Below are 19,774 nucleotides of genomic sequence, written 5' to 3'. Positions count from 1 at the left end.
GGATATTTTTAGCAGAGATTAAAATATATATATATATATCAACCTACCTGAGGACTCCTCAAGACAGTGACAATGAACCAAGGCAAGGCGTCTCTAAAATGAGACTTAATGTTCGGTAAAGCAAAGATGTCGTGAGATAACAGTGAACTTTATTTCAATGTTTAGCGCCATCTTCCGGACAATGGGCGCGAAATACACCTGATGGCCAGGGCCAAGGCCAGCAGTAGCCTATTATTTGGCCGGCCAGATTATATTCTGGTAGTTCGAAGAAGAAAAAAAACAGACCGCGGGTGCTTCAATAGATAGGCCTATTTTTATAAATTGTGACTTTTTTCTCAGAAATTCTGACTTTAATCTCAGAAATTATTTCTGACTTTGTTTCTGGCAAATTTGTGACTTTAATCACTAAAATGCTGAGATTTTTTCTCTGAGTTTTCAAAAAATATTTTCTATGTGGCCCCAATAATCTTCCGTACGGTATAGATCAGACACACAGGCTTTGCATTTGTGAAACCGAGTAAGATGAACGCAACGTTTTCTTTCCATTCCTCTTTGGGCTCTACTTTTGCTGTCAACGTTCCTATTTTTGACAAAGACATTTTCTCCCAGCTAACTCTTAATTTCACTCTACACGCTAATATTTCTTGTAGGCAAAACACATTGCATTGTCAGAAGGTGGTCAACCAAGTATTTAAGAATAATAGTAAAATAAGAAGCAGTCTATCAGTCTATCATTGGCAAAAGATGTAGGCTATACATTTATTATTCACAATATTGAAAGGGGAGATACAACAGAATTTATTAAGAGCATTAAGACCAGTTCATTCATCATTAATGGGCCCGTCTATTTCATGAGTTATTGTCATCCAGTATCCGTGTAACTGTGTGTGGACATAGGCCATGCACCGGAGCAGCGTTTATATTAGACAAAGTTACTGTACTAGGCCTATGTGATTATGAACCCCTGCAGAAGGCCCGTGTGATTATGAACCCCTGCAGTAGTCAAAGTCATTGACACATCGCTTTTAAGGAGGCTTTCGTTGATTAACTATTATGTGGATTTTATAGCCTCTTGACTCAAAATCAAAGGTCTTATTTCTTGATTGACATTGATTAAGTACAATAGCAATTAATAAAACATGCTCATGTGAAACTAACAGTAACAGTAAACTGACTGAAATTTTAGTGCTTGACTGATATATCTGTGTGGGTTTGGTGGCTAGATTGTATGGTAACATACAACATCTGTTTTGAAGGCTAAGACGCATTACTGACCAAGACAAAAGCAAAACACTAGTGTGGTTGGGTGACCTCTCAGATGAAGTTGGGTGTTCTCTTCAGTTGTGCGTGCGTGCTTGTGTGTGTGTGTGTGTGTGTGTGTGTGTGTGTGTGTGTGTGTGTGTGACACGTGTGTATCCTTAGAGAGTACTGAAGGTGATGCTGGGCGATTTCTCAGGCAGTAGGATTAGTGTGTATTTCGTGCTCAAATCATCTGTGGATGACACACTCAGGTGGAAGTTCAGCAGGATCTGGGTAGGCAGGGAGAGGTGGAAAGAGACAGAGAAGAGATTAGGACACAGAGAGAGCGGTAGTGACACAGACGGCAGAGTGACACAGAACAAGAAAGACACAGAACGAGACAGACATGGATGACAAGCAGGAAGAAGGGAGATAAATAAGGGACAGTTCTGACAGGTACATTATTGGATTGATGATGAAATGATGGGATGTTGCTCCTTTTTTCTGTCCTCCTCCTTTCTTCTCTCCTCCTCTTTGCTCTGGTCTACAGAGCCTGGGAGGTGTCATTGCGAGATATTTTTGTATATTAGATAGTAATATAATATTAGATTTTAGATAGATTGTGCGCACAATTTAGTATATTGTGTGCTCATTTTACTACATAGTATGCATGTTTTACTAAATTGTGGTGTCATTTTACTAGATTGTGTGCTCAATTTAGTCAATCCTGTGCACATTTTACTAAATTCTGCACTCATTTTACAAAAATGGGTAACACTTTATTTTAATGTGTCGCTGTTACAGTGTACCTACTTAATTAGGTACATGTGGTACAATGTATTTGTGGGTAATAACATGTACTATCAGGTTTGCTATCATCATCAGAGGCAAAGAAGGACCTACTTGGATGGGGTAAATGGAATTATGTATTTGTGGGTCACCTACATATAGTTGTTACATTGTAATACTGGAATAAAACCTATTAAGTGCTTTTACAAAACTTTTATGTCCAATTTGCCTAAATTTTACATCATATATCAACTGTGGCAAACAGTGGCATAAACCCATTAAAATGAGTGTACCTGCTGGATTGGGAACATGTCTGCCATTACCCCTACATACTGGTCATGATAGATTTGATTTATACAAAGTGGAATAAACCCATGCCAGTTAAGCTCCTACATATATATACATCCTGTCAATGATGTTGTGCTCATTGTCTTCAGTGTACATGTAACAGCTGTGCTGCTACAACCTTGTTACTCTTGTAAAAATGTAATTGAGAGCACAATTTAGTAAAATGAGAGCACTATTTAGTAAAAGCGTCCCCAACAAAAGCACTCATGATTTAGTAAAATGTGTGCACAATTAAAAAGGTAAGACACTGTAACGAGCACAATCTAGTAAATTTTGAAAATGTCATATTTATCTAGTAAAATGAGTGCACAGTCTAGTAAAATGACCACATCATTTAGTAAAGGGAGCGCACGTTTTCTGGATATAAACAAAAAACATCTTGCAATGACATCTTCAGGGTTCCATACTTCATCTTTGTGCCTAAGCCTTCATCTCACTTGTCTATTTAAATGAGCATCCATCCCTTTTCTTCATCACTTCCTTACAGTAGCCTATATCATTACCCAGTCGTCTACTCCTCTCTCTTTCATGCACCCACAACCCTCTCTTTCTGGTCTTCATCTCCTCCTGTCCAGATTTATTTCTAAACATCTTTGCTGATGTAGCTGTAATGGCCCTGTGATACCAGACTCTGGAGAGAGGCAGAGCAATTACCAATAAGCTGTAAACAGTCTCATGTGAGCACTATCACTGAATCGAATAGAGAAAACAAATAAATGAATCAGCAAAATGGTTCATGGAGTAGATAATAATAAGCACAGTAAAAGCTGAAACACACAGTACTACTATTTGCTACAGGGTGGCATGTAACAGCCTTATATTTCTTAGTATACAGTATGGTGAATAGACTGCATTTTGTATAGCACTTTACAATTTCATGCCTCACATTCACACACATGGCAGAGGCTTGCCATGTAAGGTGCCAACCTGCACATCAGGAGCACTTTAGGGTTCAGTGTCTTGCTCAAGGACACCTGGACATCAGGAGCACTTTAGGGTTCAGTGCCTTGCTCAAGGACACCTGGACATCAGGAGCACTTTAGGGTTCAGTGCCTTGCTCAAGGACACCTGGACATCAGGAGCACTTTAGGGTTCAGTGTCTTGCTCAAGGACACCTGCACATCAGGAGCACTTTAGGGTTCAGTGTCTTGCTCAAGGACACTTCGACAGAATGAGGAGTCAGGCTCGAACCGGCAGCCCTCAGGTTACTGGACAACTCCTCTACCTCCTGAACCCTTGCCACTCATGTACACTAGTATAGGTTTACAGGATGAGGTTACCATGGTGACAGACCATTAGGGTAAAGAACATCATTATGTACAGTATAGGAGGACATTGTTAACGGTGTGTGTTGTTAACGGAATGTGTATAGGAGGCTGTATGGACATTGTTAACGGTGTGTGTTGTTAACGGTGTGTGTTCACTCACATGTGCCAGAAGCAGCTGGATTTCATTCTCGGCAATCCTGCGGCCCACACACTGGCGCGCCCCGAACCCGAACGCCAGCGAGCGGAACCCGGTCTTCTCCTGGCCTTCCCCGGCCTCTGAGTTCCCCCAGCGCTCCGGCTCAAAGCGAGTCGGATCAGAGAACACATCAGAACTGCGACCTAAAGGGTACAGACACACCTGCACCAGAGTCTGAGGCAGAGGAAGGAGGCAGGAGTGGGGTGGGGGTGGGGCAGGGGTGGGGTGGGATGGGGTGGAGTGGGGTGGGGCAGGGGTGGGGTGGGGTGGGGCAGAGGAGATAAAGTGAGCAAGGCAGATATTTAGTGAATGTAGCACTGAACTCTACTTTTGGTGACGTTGTTATACAGAAGTTAGGTATCACTTGAGTAATAAAATATTCATATGAATAGCGGCCGAGGAAAGAGACTTGGAGAGAAAGAGAGAGAGAGAGAGAGAGGAAGAGGATAATGATCAGTGGTAAGGACAGTACCAAGCGCTGTGAAGACAGACACATAAAGTAGTTAATGACATCACGCTTGAGTGCCCTTTTTAACAGCAGAGGCCAATGAGAGCTCATCCTCCATGCTCATTTGCATAGGTGTGATGTCATCATTTCCCATGGAGCCAATGAGAGCTCATCCTCCATGCTCATTTGCATAGGTGTGATGTCATCATTTCCCATGGCGCCAATGAGAGCTCATCCTCCATGCTCATTTGCATAGGTGTGATGTGATCATTTCCCATGAAGCCAATGAGAGCTCATTCTCCATGCTCATTTGCATAGGTGTGATGTCATCATTTCCCATGGAGCCAATGAGAGCTCATCCCCCACCATCGTTTGCATAGGTGTGATGTCATCATTTCCCATGGACCCAAAAAAATATCAAAACAGTCGATTTGAGTCCTCCGCCAAAGAGTGACCTCTCCAGAGGTCAGAGAGAAGGTCAAAAGGTCGAGGAGGGAGAAGAGCAAATGGCTGCATAGGAAGTACCTAGACAAAGAGAGATGGAGGGAGACAGGGCACCAGAAGGAGAGAGGGGGAAAGAGAATAGACAAAGAATGAGAGAGACAGAGAGAGAGAGAGTAAAAGAGAGGGAGAGAGAGAATAAGTGAGAAAGAAAGAGGGAAAGTCATAGAGTGATAGAGAATGAGATGGAGATTGGGCACAGAGCGAGAGAGCCAGAGAAAACATGAGAGAAACAGAGAGAGACAGACAAAGAGAGGGAGGGGTGAGAAAGCGAGCGAGAGATTGAGAGTAGTGGAGAGTGAAATGAGAAGATGTGGGGGTATTTAGCGGCGGCTCACCTCAGCGGGTATGTGGAAGTTCTGGAGCACGATGTCGCGGATGGGGTGCCTCTGTACTGTGATCCCCACCGGGTATAATCTGTAGGAGGGAGGAGGCAGAGGGACATACAGAACAAGCCACAGAAGAATGAAAACATATGTGTAAAAAAAGACTACTTATTCAGGATCCAGAGCCATTACTCAATATTCATACTACAGGCATAAGTCCACCATTGCACTTTGGTTTTGCATATGTGTGCATTGATGAATATGTGTGTGTGGTAATCTGAATGTGTGTGTGTGAGTGTGTGTTGTCCCACCTGAGCGTCTCCCTCATTGTCCCCTTCAGCAGTGGCGCCCCCTGCAGGGCTTTGTGGATGTCCCCAGCTGCGTGTTTCCATGACGACCGCACCTGGTCTCGCACTCTTTCCTGCAACTCGGGATTTCTGGCAAGCTCAAAAAGGGCAAACTGCAGAGGGACAGCTGTCTAAGGACACACACGCACACACACACATGCACACACACACATGCACACACACACATGTACACACACACATGCACACACACACACACACACACACATGCACACACACACACACACACACACACACACACACACACACACACACACATACACACACACATGTACACACACACACACACACACACACACACACACACACACACACACACACACACACACACACACACACACACACACATACACAAAATACAAACACACACACACACACACACACACACACACACACACACATACACACACACATGTACACACACACACACACACACACACACACACACACACATGCACACACACACACACACACAAAATACAAAATACAAACACTCTCACACACACACACACACACACACACACACACACACACACACACACACAATACAAACACACAACACACAATACAAACACACAACATATACACAATAAATATGTATGCAGATATCTGGTTCATGTAATAATGTGTTTGATTTTGTGTCGGTCTTCACCGTATCGACACCCCCAGCCATCAGCTCTGTGATGTTGGCTTGAATGAGCTCCAGAGATAGCTGCCCCTTCTCCAAGAGTTGCCCCAGCACCCCGCCGAGCTGCCCCTGGCCCACTTCAGCCCTTTTACACATCCCCCGCTGCTCCAACAACACACGCTCATACCCCTTCTTGATACGAGATTGAGCTGGGGACAGAGAGAGAGGAGAGGAGGGAGAGGAGAGATCAATTTGATAACTAATGGCATATTTCATTGAAGAGTAAAAATATTTTTCTATATTATCTAGCAAGACTGCACAATCCAAGTTTGTATTTGTGGTATGAGTGAAACAATGTGAAATGGTAACGGTGAACAGGCAAAGTTACAGTTCTGTGCTGTAGTGAGGTTGTGTGTAGTGCTGTAGTGAGGTTGTGTGTAGTGAGGTTGTGTGTAGTGAGGAGGTGTGCTATGTGGTAGTGAGTTGTGTACAGTGCAGTGAGTGTGTAGTGAGGTTGTGTGTAGTGCTGCAGTGAGGTTGTGTGTAGTGAGGTTGTGTGTAGTGCTGTAGTGAGGTTGTGTGTAGTGAGGTTGTGTGTAGTGCTGTAGTGAGGTTGTGTGTAGTGAGGTTGTGTGTAGTGCTGCAGTGAGGTTGTGTGTAGTGAGGTTGTGTGTAGTGAGGTTGTGTGTAGTGCTGCAGTGAGGTTGTGTGTAGTGGGGCAGTGGTAGTGTAGTGGTTAAGGAGCTGGGCTAGCGTGCAGTAGCCTGAAAGTTGTCGGTTCAATTCCCGGCTTCCACTGTGTAGTGAGGTTGTGCTGTAGTGAGGTTGTGTGTAGTGAGTGAGGTTGTGTGTAGTGAGGTTGTGCTGTAGTGAGGTTGTGTGTAGTGAGGTTGTGTGTAGTAAGGTTGTGCTGTAGTGAGGTTGTGTGTAGTGCTGTAGTGAGGTTGTGTGTAGTGCTGTAGTGAGGTTGTGCTGTAGTGAGGTTGTGTGTAGTGAGGTTGTGTGTAGTGAGGTTGTGCTGTAGTGAGGTTGTGTGTAGTGAGGTTGTGTGTAGTGCTGCAGTAAGGTTGTGTGTAGTGCTGTAGTGAGGTTGTGTGTAGTGAGGTTGTGTGTAGTGAGGTTGTGCTGTAGTGAGGTTGTGTGTAGTGCTGCAGTGAGGTTGTGTGTAGTGCTGTGAGGGTTGTGTGTAGTGAGGTTGTGCTGTAGTGAGGTTGTGCTGTAGTGAGGTTGTGTGTAGTGCTGCAGTGAGGTTGTGCTGTAGTGAGGTTGTGTGTAGTGCTGTAGTGAGGCTGTGCTGTAGTGATGTTGTGTGTAGTGCTGTAGTGAGGCTGTGCTGTAGTGAGGTTGTGTGTAGTGAGGTTGTGCTGTAGTGCTGTAGTGAGGTTGTGTGTAGTGCTGTAGTGAGGCTGTGCTGTAGTGAGGTTGTGTGTAGTGAGGTTGTGCTGTAGTGCTGTAGTGAGGTTGTGTGTAGTGCTGTAGTGAGGCTGTGCTGTAGTGAGGTTGTGCTGTATGTAATATGTAGAGTTACAGTTCTCTGCTGTAGTTTTTGCTGTTTTTTGCTGTATTGACTCCTCCCCTCTCCGTGCTGCTCCAGCAGTTTTATTAGTCGCCCGGTCAGGGTCAGGGTGGCAGGGTCAAATGTTAGTCACCATGGCTGAAGATGTTGTCCCATGCAGTGGCATGCTGAATCCACAAGGGGGCGCGTAGGTGATGCAGCAGGCGTGGAGGCAGGTAGAGGAGCGGAGTGGTGGTGGCCAGCATCCTCTCCACGGACAAGATGAAGTGCTCCGCCTCCTGAGATGGCGTAGAGGAGAAGAGGCCAAGCCGCTCGCCATATAGGACATGACAGCTGGCTGCGCACAGAAAAGGGGTGAGTGAGTGTGTGTGTGGGTGTGTGGTGTGTGTGTGTGTGTGTGTGTGTGTGTGTGTGTGTGTGTGTGAGTGCGTGCTTCTGTAAGGAACACTGTAAAGCAGATGTATATATTAAAAAATGAAATTTTGTGCCCTACAGTAAAAGACTTCCAGTAGGTATGACAAGAAAAACTTCAAAGAGTTTGTCAGTAGCGTGGAAGCCCCTCAACTATTCACCCCTAAATTAACCACAAAGCCCTAACACATGACACACGCACACACACACACACACTCAATCCCATCGTGTGTTCACCACTGGAAATGTGGCACATTCAGAGCCTTCAAATCAAAGGAGTCTATCAAAGACCCCCAGCCTGCCGAGAAAATGTAATCGGCTTTCAGCGATACCCAGCAGCTATATTTACATACGAGTGTGTGTGTGTGTGTGTGTGTGTGTGTGTGTGTCAGTGTCTGTGTGTCTGTGTAAGAAAGAGAGCGAGAAAGAGCAAGAGAGTGAGAGAGAGCATTTGAATATGTGCATGTTGGTCTCTTTTGTGCCTAATGATGGGAAATGAAAACAAAACATGATGGCTGTAGAATGCATATCTAATGAGTATGTGGGGGTGTTATAGTGTCCTGTGGGTAACAGCTGCCAGGGCCTATAATGACCATCGCTGCTAACCTTGAGCCAAAGCATGACTTTGAAGGTAAAGGGCAGTGTGTGTGTGCTGTGAGCGTGCGTGTTAATGTCTGAGGTGTCATATAGCTGAAATGTTCCTGTAAGGCCAACAGAGTTTACCTAGCTTAGGAAGCGTAATTAAAACTTGGTGTGTGTCTTAGCTCTCAAGGAAACTGCACACTGTCCTGACAAAACAGAAGGTCTGCGAAACAGGAATGCTTCTCCAAACAAACTCATATACACTAATACAGAATATATCCCTGGCTGGCATGTGCCTGGGAAAAAAAACATTAGTAAAAACATATTTTCCTTTTCTTACTTCTGTATCATTCCTGCCTTCCTTTGTGGACAGTGGTGAGTGGCCCATGTGACCACATTTTCTTTGAATAACTTGATTTTAATGTATTGGGGTAAACATTTCCAGTGTTTCCCAAAGAATTGAATTCTATTTGTGGTGGTAGGTTTGCAGAATTAACTTGAATGCAACAGTTTTTAACAAATGAGCACAGAGTGGTTATGATGCTAACCAGCTTTTAGCACAATTTAGTACAACTTGGAAAATCATTGTTTGGTGGTCAATGTTGATATTGTGGTGGGCCGCCACAAATAAGTCAGTGTATGGGAAACACTGATTTCAAATTGTTCAATCTCAACGGCAACTCTTCATCCAGTATACATGTATGTTTGCAGATTGTTTCATTTTCTGAGACTGTTTGCAAGTGTTTGCAAACAGCCGCAGCAGACTCAAAACAAACAAACAACTGCCTGCAAACGTATGTGAGTGAATGCAAAATGTGTCTATGCACAGATGACGTACTCAAATGAAATGAAACAGACATGTTTGATTAGTAGAAGGAACAGCCCAAAGGCAACCATTTTGTCATGCTCTGATGAAGGCAGTAATGCCGAATTGCATAGGCATGTTTTACCTGACTTTTAAAAATATAACGTTCATAAGCGCCAGATTTTCTTTAAAACATTTTTCAATCATGTTTGATGTTGACCACTCTGACCTTCCAGAGCGAAGCGGAAGAGGTCAGCACTGGGGTCAAGGCTCAGCCTGTGGTGCTCAGCATCCAGGGCGACCCCACGGGCCTCTACCCTGGAGCGCAGCAGACGGCAGAAGTCCTGAGCCACCTCGTCCAGCTGGGGCAGGAAGCGCCGCACCGCGCCACTCATCATCACCTCACGGTTCAGTAGCAGCCGGTCTGACCGCCACTCATTGCCGTTCCTGAGAACACACACACACACACACACACACACACACACACACACACACACACACACACACACACACACACACACACACACACCACACACACACACACACACACACACATACACACACACACACACCACACACACACACACACACACACACACACACACACACACACACACACACATACACACACACAACACACACAGACACACACACACACACACACATCAAGCACACACACACACACACACACACACACACACACCACACACACACACACACAGACACACACACACAAACACACACACACCCACACCATGCACACACACACCACCACACACACACACACACACACACACACACACACACACACACACACACACACAAATAAAAACCTTTGTACCTTTGTACCCTTATGTACCTATCCTGAGAGCATGGATTTAATATGGATCCCTAGACAAAAGCATCAACGCAAGATCCAAATATTTAAGGAAGTCAATAGTAATGTATAAGGCCCCTCTACTACACACATTCATACCTGCACACATGCACACATTCATAAGAAGCTTACACACACACAGACACACACACACACACACACACAGACACACACACACACACACACACACACACACACACACACACACACACACACACCTACACCATGCACACACACACACACACATAAAAACCTTTGTACCTTTGTACCCTTATGTACCTATCCTGAGAGCATGGATTTAATATGGATCCCTGTAAAAGGCCCCTCTACTACACACATTCATACTTGCACACATGCACACATTCATAAGAAGCTTACACACACACAGACACAGACACACACACAGACACACAGACACACACACAGACACACACACACACACACACACACATCCATGCGTCAGTGCGTCGGTGTGTGGTCCAGGAAGCCCATCGGCGGGGAGGAAGCCTCGGAACAGCTCCCCGATGTCCACCGGCAGCAGGATGTTCACCGTGCTGACAGAGCCCATGTGCTCCCTGTAGCGCCACCAACAGGGCAGGAGGGGACACACGGTGCACTCGTCAAAATGCTCTTTTCTAAAGCAGCATATTTAGAATGTGCAAGCAGGGATGTAGTGGAGGCTAAACCCAAGTTATCACAGTTTATCCACCTCTGAAATTTCAGAAATAGAGTTTATCCACCTCTTATTAGAGTTTATCCACCTCTCAAAAGAGTTTATTCACCAATTTTAACATTCAAAAATCAATATTGCAGTGGGCCATTGAGGATGTAGAACTGGATCATGGAATTGAATTCTGGCTCCTATAGAAAGCCAATGGACAGTACATGAGTGAAGAGTTGCATGTGTCCTCTTTGGCTGATTGATGAAAAGAAGGGACCCTGATCCCTGATTCAAACCAGTTAAGAGCTTTCCCAGAAATTCACAACTCCCAAGAAAATGTAGAGAGGAGAATGTCATGGTTTCCGGCATGAGTTGGCAACAGGCAGCCTGCGGGCCAAAGCTGGCCTGCCAGATTATTCTGGTAGTCCGATTTTTTAAATATTTTTTAATTTATAATCGATTTACAAATAGCCTACCGGTATTCACCAACCAGACCGTGGGTGCTTAAACTAATATAAGAAAGAACCCTAGAACGCACTATGATCGTGTTCTCTGATCCCTGAGCCAGCGCTTCAATGTTGCACTCTCGTCCCTCTGTCTGGAGCGGATAGGCCATCTTGAAGGTGCCGCTAGTGCCGTCTATATTCCTTTCAAACAGTGACAGTGTCCTTGCAGATCAGACACACAGGCTTTGCATTTGAAACCAGCTAAGATGAACGCAAATGTTTCTTTCCAATCCTCTTCATATGCTTTAATTGCGTGCTAAGAAAACAGAGAGAATTCAGGAAAGTGGCTGAGAGTTTTCTGTGAATATCTCGAGAACCGTAGGGCCATCGCATTTTTTCTGTACTAGTGCAGTGCCCGTTCAAACATGCTATTCCTGTAGCCCAATTACATGCCTGCAGGTAGGCCTGCTTTAAAAATAGGATGAAAGGGAAAAACTGTAAGCATTCAAAAACCAGGTAAGCATTCAATAATGAATACAGATAATATAATAATATAATAAATGTGAAGTGAGCAGAATTTAAGCAATGCTGTATGTGACATTTTTTACAAATCAAAATGACATAATCCTAACAGCTGTTTTGAGTCAAGGCTATATGCTTAGCCTATTGAATAACTTGATGATAGAGAAACAAACCATTTTGTGGAATGATGCATCAACATATGAAATTTGCAACAGTGTGACTCATAAACAGTCTCTGGTGGCCTGTAAGTGACATCACACTCTGTCTGCCACTCGTTGCTTGTCACTGGTTATGCTGTGCATGTGTGGCATTCTGAGACGTTCTTTAATTCGGGACCATTATCGCTCGTTTCAATTTAGGACCTTGCAGTTGGAATTGTTGTTTGCTTATTCAAAGTCTAAAGTGTCCATTTATTGCACATCATTTTTTACGTCATTTTGAAGAGCCACTATACCTGTGTGTGTTGGCGTGTTGTTGCAAAATCCGCGGAGTCATTTTATGCAAGCAAACCGCATACAGGGGGTCTTTATTGTTGAGGTCAGACATGTTAACACATCTTGCACTCATTTAATTTTTTCCCCGTGTAACCTACACTGATCCAGTTCTGCCAAAGCCCTGTTTCTATCCTCACTTGTAGCTTACAGTACAGTGCTGTGTGGGAGGGGGAGTGGCTAGTGGCGAAAGCCAATGCGTGCTTCTTTTACCGATATATTTAACGATATCTTTTGCATTTCTTATTCAAACAACGTCAAATTTGGCACTGCACTTACTCATGCCCATAGCAAGACCCCTGCCAAGTTTGAAATCGGCCTGACAAACGGTCAGTGAGATATGCGTGCCACAGACACACAGACAGACACACACACAGATGCTTCTTGCTTTATAGATAGATAGATAGATGTTGGTCTCAAGAGGCCATGTCAACCCATCCCATAACCACTCATTTGGTGTATAGTGCCACCTAGTTAAAAAGCAAAAACTCTATCTACGTATCTATCTATCTATCTATCTATCTATCTATCTATCTATCTATCTATCTTTCTCCACACTGCCCCTTATATCTCTCTCTGGTGTGGCTGTTGGAGGTGTTGTGTAGTGTAGGCATCTTACCTGTAGATGGGCCCCAGTGTATTGAATGATTCCTCCATGTGTTTGTGCAGCTGACTGAACTTCCCGGCCCTCCAGAAGCGCAGCAGGTTCACCCACCCGTTGCTCCCTGTGTGCGGTATCTCCTTAAATGGCCGCACCCGCCCTCCATGGCCCGCTCCCCTCTTGTCCACGAGCTCTCTCTGCGTCTGTCTGACCGTCTGCTCAACGCGCGGGGTGGTCACGGACACACACATGGCCCTGGAGGCTGGAGGTGGCGCCGGCAGACGCAGCACAGAGCACAGCATGGCTTCCCTGCTGTCTGTCGTCTCTCTCACACTGTCAGTCTGGCTCTCCATCCCCTGAGTTGAGTTTTTTGCCCCTGAGGGCTGGTCCTGCCCTTCCTCCCCCTCCCTCTCTGGGGCGTCATCTCATCTATCTTCTGCTTTGCCCTCCCGTCTTCCAATGGCCTGGGCCTCTTGATTTATTTAGACTGAGGGACGAGAGTTCAAGAAATACCAACACTGCAGTGTTGCCTCATGACAAATATGGACATTCACACAAACGTGCACGCACACACACACACACACACACACACACACACACACACACACACACACACACACACACACACACACACACACACACACACACACACACACACACACACACACACACACACACACACACACACACACACACAAACACACACACACACACACACACACACACACACACACACACACACACACACACACACACAAAACACACATACAAACGAGAACACACACACACACACACACAAAACAAGATCTACTCCCCCTACTCAAGGACTACTGTTTCAGCAATGTGGTGAATCAACAAGATAAATATACATTGGGAAAAATGTATGATTAAAGTGACTAAACTATTGTGATGTGCCCACTGCTCTGCAGTTATAATTGGAATTCAAATGAGATGAAACACAACTACAGACAAATTGACTGGGTGGAAATGTAGAGTCAAAAATGTCTCTGCATCTCTTCCTTTCACTCGTTACTACATGTTCAATACCACTGTGTACATTTAGAAATAAATCAAACTAAATTTGGCCATCTGCTTTTTTTTATTTCTAAAGACGTAATTGAAAGTGCTTTTACGCTTGGACAGCTTTAAAAAAGAATACAGCCTCTTTGCTATTAAAGTACATATAGTATAGGAAATCAATTCACATCATGAGCATATGTCAACACAATAATAAAAACAACCAAAAGAGTTTGGGTCCAAAAGAAATTAAGAATATTTACAGATAAACAAAAAGATACTGCATTCAAGTCAGAGCTAAATATTTACATAACATGGGGGAGAACAGAAAAACAAATAATAATAAGAGAAACATGACAGTCTTCAATACTGTAATATAGAACAGTATACACCTAGGCTATCTCCTATAACTTCAGATCAAGCTCACTTCAGTCCTAACACACTGTGGGAAATGTACTGTATGTCAATTTTCAACATACTGGGGTTCCACTCAGTAAGGGGGTATCCAATTTATCAAGAACGGACAAAAAAGGGCTGTGTCTCTGGTCATAACAACCAAGCCAGAGTGCAATACCAGGCTGGTGTTGCCAGGGATCAAGGGTCAGTAGATCATAATAAACTGCTTCTGACCTGATCCCTGGGGGGTTTCTAAACTCCACACATGAGGTGAACTAATCAGGAAACCATCATTTCTACTCTTCCCCCTGACTACAGAGCAGAATGTGTTCTTGAAGGTCCTATGTGTGAAAGACACATACAGCGTGTGTTTTTTTCTAAAGGCTGGGAATGTGTCATTTACACTGGCCAATCAGTCATCGTATCCCTCCAGAACCTGATGACACTTGGTGTTGAAGTAGAAGGGATGCTGCACGGTGACATCATGCTGGTTCCGCAGTGAAAATGATGGAAAAATTAGGAAATTCAGTCCAATAGAGACGTGCAACAGAGGGCCATCGCCAGCTCACATGACCTTGCAGTCCTTACTGACATGGGTGGGGGTCTTGGTGTGCTTCTCTCCAGTGAGAAATCCCATGTTAACGCTAAGGCCTTGGAACACGCTGAGCAGGCTGTAGGTGTCCTCTTTGGAGGGTGCGTCGGGCTGAATCATGGCCGCCAGCTCACGGGGGAGAGCCACCTTACCTCCTACCTTTCTCAGGCGGCTGGGATCCTTGCGATTCTAGGTAGAAGGAAGGAGGAGGAAGAAAGCACATTAAAAAAGCAGTAAGGAGTTTTTGTCTAAACTAGAGAGCTAACATGCTATAGAGCTAACAAGCTAACATGCTAGAGAGCTAACAAGACAGTTGTAAATGCATTCTTCTGCTCTTACTCAAAACTGCAATGATTGATGTCGTTTTGGTCCCAAACTAAAATGTACACCTATTATCATGCATAAATAATGAATTCATAAATAATGAATAATGAGTATTTTAAATAGATGTGTTACTTAAGTTGTGTTACTTTGGTCTAAGCATGTGTCTATAGTGTTCAAGCAATGGGCAAACACTGTAAACTCTGAATGTGCTTCAAATAGTCTTCAGCACTTTGTAAATTGTTTGTCAAAAGACTGATTGATTATTAGACATCACACAAAATGCATTGCATCAGATGGCACAAATATATGCCTCTGAATCAGTGAGTATTAGGCTATGTGATGCTTCCACACTAGTAAGCATGAGACAGATGCATTTACTGCCTGTGCTGTGGTCCCTCTCATAAGATGGACAGCCACATACCCCCCAGGGCCACAAGTCCATCTGGGAGACACCTGTGTGGCATTTCTAAATCCCTCATGACCTCACAGAGCTAAAGCTACACCCAATTTAGCCTTCGGGTAAAGACACACACTCCAGGCATGGCGAAACCAACATTAGAGGGCTGATTTCACCTTGAAATGGTAATCTTTTGACAAATGACATGACATACTGAAGATCAGCACTATTTTAAGGACCAGGCTGACTCATGCTGCCTGGATTTATTGTCTCAGACGTATTGGATTAAGAAGATGACTGTTAGGAACAGGATGGTTGCATGCCAATGTGAATCATGCAGGCAACAAATCACATGCGACTGTGGATGGCTAGGTAACACTTTAGTTTAGGGAATGCCTGTTAACCATTACTCCATAACTAATATGTGTATGATGATCAATGTATTAGTGTCTGTATTAATAATTAATAAAATAATTTCACATGGATTAGGTCTTAATTGAACAATTTATTATTCTGAATGGTGTTTTAATGGTGACCATAAAAACATAACAAACTATTCCAGCCAATCACTGACGAGATGCGCGTTATGGAGTTTCAATTGCACGGGAGGGAGGGAGAGGGAGTAGCTAGCTAGCTCTCTGTTTTGTTTGAACCTTTAAACAACTAGTTGGTCTTGATGTAAGGTTGCTTGTGTATATAGTTTGGCTCAAAACAGAGTTTAGAGACTCTTAATACACTGTTTGAATATGTGACTTATAATGACAGAATAGTAACTTATTATGGCAGTGTATTGAAATGCTATAACGTTTCTATTTTCATCCATACTATATATCAATAACATTAGATCAAGATCAACTAGTTAACTTATTAAGGATTTACCAACAATAAATCACCTATTGAGTGAGAATAAGAAATTGCTGAATAAAGACCTAATAAATGTTTAATGGTGCATAATATAGACCTTATTAAGCACTAATACATACACATATACGGCCCAGTCCACTGAATGTGGACAAGACACAGTATCTAATCTGTGTATGACATTAGTCACCCCATGTGATGAGATAACATGATGTAATCCTTGTTCATAATCCGCTGATATAATCATGACTAATTCATAAAGTCTATTCATGCCCATCAGTTACAGTTACGTAGAGTTTGAGAACAAACGTTTATTAAATGTGCATAGCAAGCTCAGCTTCAAGTGTAAGGTCTTCCTCCAGTAGGAACATGGATTGGCCAGATTCTGATCTGGGTCTGACCTGGGTCTGATCTGGCCGAGACATTGATTGATTCACACATGGCAACAGACAGACACACACACATACACGCACAATAATAATAATAATAATAATAATAATAATAACCTTATGGAGCTGGTACTTCCTCCTGAAGTGAGCTCTAAGCAGACCCACCTTAATAATCATAATAATAATAATAATAATAATAATAATAATAACCTTAGGGAGCTGGTACTTCCTCCTGAAGTGAGCTCTAAGCAGACCCACCTTAATAATCATAATAATAATAATAATAATAATAATAATAATAATAACCTTAGGGAGCTGGTACTTCCTCCTGAAGTGAGCTCTCATGGCTGCTCTCTCAGCATTCTTCTGAGCATTCATAGCTTCTCGCTGCTTCCTGGAACCACCAAGCAGCTTCAGTCAGTCACATGACTACATCCCACCAATGCCTTATACATCACTGTCAGTCACGTGACTACATCCCACCAGTGCCTTATACATCACTGTCAGTCCTGGAACCCCACCAGTGCCTTCAGTCACGGTCAGTCACGTGACTACATCCCACCAGTGCCTTATACATCACTGTCAGTCACGTGACTACATCCCACCAGTGCCTTATACATCACTGTCAGTCACGTGACTACATCCCACCATTGCCTTATACGTCACTGTCAGTCATGACACTGATACTTCATGTCCTGCTGGTAAGTCATGACATCATAGACTCAGATCACTGTTCATCATGACACTAATATACTGTTAAGTCATATGACATCACTGACTTCTGGGTCACTGTTAGTCATGAAACTAATATATTACTGTTATGCCATATGACATAATTGCCTTGTAGATCACTATCAGACATCATTGGCTCATATGACACTGACATGGTTATGTTTAAGGTTATGATTATGGTATTGGTAAGCTTTTGTCCATTTACAGCATATGAACCTTTGGTCCAACATTGGCCTATGCAAAATAGTAACAATAACAATAATGTCAAAACAATAATGAAAATAAACAAACACCATAAATATACAAAGCATAACTCTAACAATGATTGAATTAAATGTAAACTGAACAGATATGTCTTTAGACCCCTCTTGAAAGATCCAAAACTATCTGAGGAACGCAGAGAGCATATGGTCATCTGTTAAATACCTGACGCACCCGACCGGTAAAACGTTGGTAGATCTCTGGCGCGCCAATTTTGCCGTTGGCCTCATTTTTTTTTCAGACGAGCGCGACAAGCGGAAAATAAGATAACAATAACAATAATGTCAAAAACAAAGTAATGAAAACATAAACAAACACAAACAAAGGATAAATATAACAAAATCTCTTTCCACTTCAGGAAATTACACAAACTCAGCCACTCTAACAATGAAATTATTAAAAAATTTCCTCGGGAAATGTAAATATATCCATCTATCTATCTACAGATCTATCTATCTACCTGTGCACACACCTTGGAAACTACATGATAATGATGATGGTAGTTGTGAATAGTAGCAACCAAAGTCTTTCACAGACCCTGGTGTTTCTTACTGCAGCTTCTTCTGCTGTGTAAAGAGTCTTTTCAAAACTATCTGTTCAGGAGAATATTGCAACTAGTGTTGCGAGACCACGCGCAGTATGGTCATCTGTTGTCGCGTACTGTTAGTCTGGGACGTTTTAGCAGTATGTAGCAGTATGATGTCAAAACATGCCGCAGCCCAAAGTGTACTGGCTGCAACTATAATAAAGAACATGGAAGTCTGTTGTACATGCTGTCACTGCTGGAGAAACCAAGTCAGGTCCATTTGCATGTCTCTTTATAGATTATATTAATATTTAATTAACTCATTTATACTAAAGTAAACCTAAAGTATATAAAAGAGTCCTGACTAGAATTATAAATGGAACATTAAATTAGTTTTAAATACCTTGTTACTCATCTTAATCTTATGTACGTATTTTAACTTATATAACCTATTCATCTTTTTAACTCTTTTGCTCAGACTGTAAATGCTCGTGTATGTATTTTCCTGGTAAAACAGCCATTTGAGCATTAAATAAAACTTGAACTTATATAAAAACACGGCTTGCCAGTTAAATGTAGCAGTCCTGATAGACACGTGTGAGAGGAGCTCCTGCGGCTCTCTAGTGGAGGTTCTCTGAGGCCTATAGCCTTTAGGGGCAGCCGTGGCCTACTGGTTAGCGCTTCAGACTTGTAACCGGAGGGTTGCCGGTTTCGAACCCCGACCAGTAGGCACGGCTGAAGTGCCCTTGAGCAAGGCACCTAACCCCTCACTGCTCCCCGAGCGCCGCTGTTGTTGCAGGCAGCTCACTGCGCTGGGATTAGTGTGTGCTTTACCTCACTGTGTGTTCACTGTGTGCTGAGTGTGTTTCACTAATTCACGGATTGGGATAAATGCAGAGACCAAATTTCCCTCACAGGATCAAAAGAGTATATATACTTTCTCTCACCTGGCCTTCTCCAGGTCGGCCTGATAGGAGTGCGTGACGCAGGGGTTCTGGAGGTAGCTGGAGCGCTGTCCAGCGGCGCCCCTGGACCTCCCTGCTTTGCCCCTCTTGCCTCGGTACTTGCTCCACAGGTGGCAGTTTTTGCCCCCTGTCACACAAGAGGTGAGCTTCTTCACAGGGGCAGCCAGCTTCTTCTTCACCAATGAGTCCATGCTGGATACTCTGGGTAGGTGTGTGTGTGTGTGTGTGTGTGTGACAGGTAGATGTGGTAGGGTGGGTGGACGATGACTAGCTGTAGCTATCTGTCAGTGTGAA

The 19,774-nt window shown here is 43.5% G+C and overlaps 1 protein-coding gene across 1 annotated transcript in view; it reads right to left on the bottom strand.

Moving 5' to 3' along the window:
- Positions 1 to 731: 731 nt before the first annotated feature.
- LOC125305741 (cytochrome P450 11B, mitochondrial) overlaps positions 732 to 19,774 on the bottom strand; it is a 20,053-nt gene continuing 1,010 nt past the window's right edge. Inside the window, 13 exon segments of the mRNA XM_048260665.1 lie at positions 732 to 1,529; positions 3,805 to 4,014; positions 5,128 to 5,206; positions 5,427 to 5,593; positions 6,133 to 6,317; positions 7,758 to 7,961; positions 9,652 to 9,869; positions 10,732 to 10,807; positions 10,810 to 10,874; positions 13,039 to 13,428; positions 15,003 to 15,214; positions 17,303 to 17,390; positions 19,463 to 19,774. The exon segment at positions 19,463 to 19,774 is cut by the window's right edge and continues 204 nt beyond it. Coding sequence (XP_048116622.1) covers positions 1,419 to 1,529; positions 3,805 to 4,014; positions 5,128 to 5,206; positions 5,427 to 5,593; positions 6,133 to 6,317; positions 7,758 to 7,961; positions 9,652 to 9,869; positions 10,732 to 10,807; positions 10,810 to 10,874; positions 13,039 to 13,428; positions 15,003 to 15,214; positions 17,303 to 17,390; positions 19,463 to 19,671 — 2,214 coding nt within the window. The 5' untranslated portion in view covers positions 19,672 to 19,774 and the 3' untranslated portion in view covers positions 732 to 1,418.

The sequence above is a fragment of the Alosa alosa genome, chromosome 13 (genome assembly GCF_017589495.1).
Source record: "Alosa alosa isolate M-15738 ecotype Scorff River chromosome 13, AALO_Geno_1.1, whole genome shotgun sequence".
NCBI lineage: Eukaryota > Metazoa > Chordata > Actinopteri > Clupeiformes > Clupeidae > Alosa > Alosa alosa.
The sequence above is the reverse complement of the archived record's forward strand: the minus strand, read 5'-3'. Positions and strand labels throughout refer to the sequence as shown.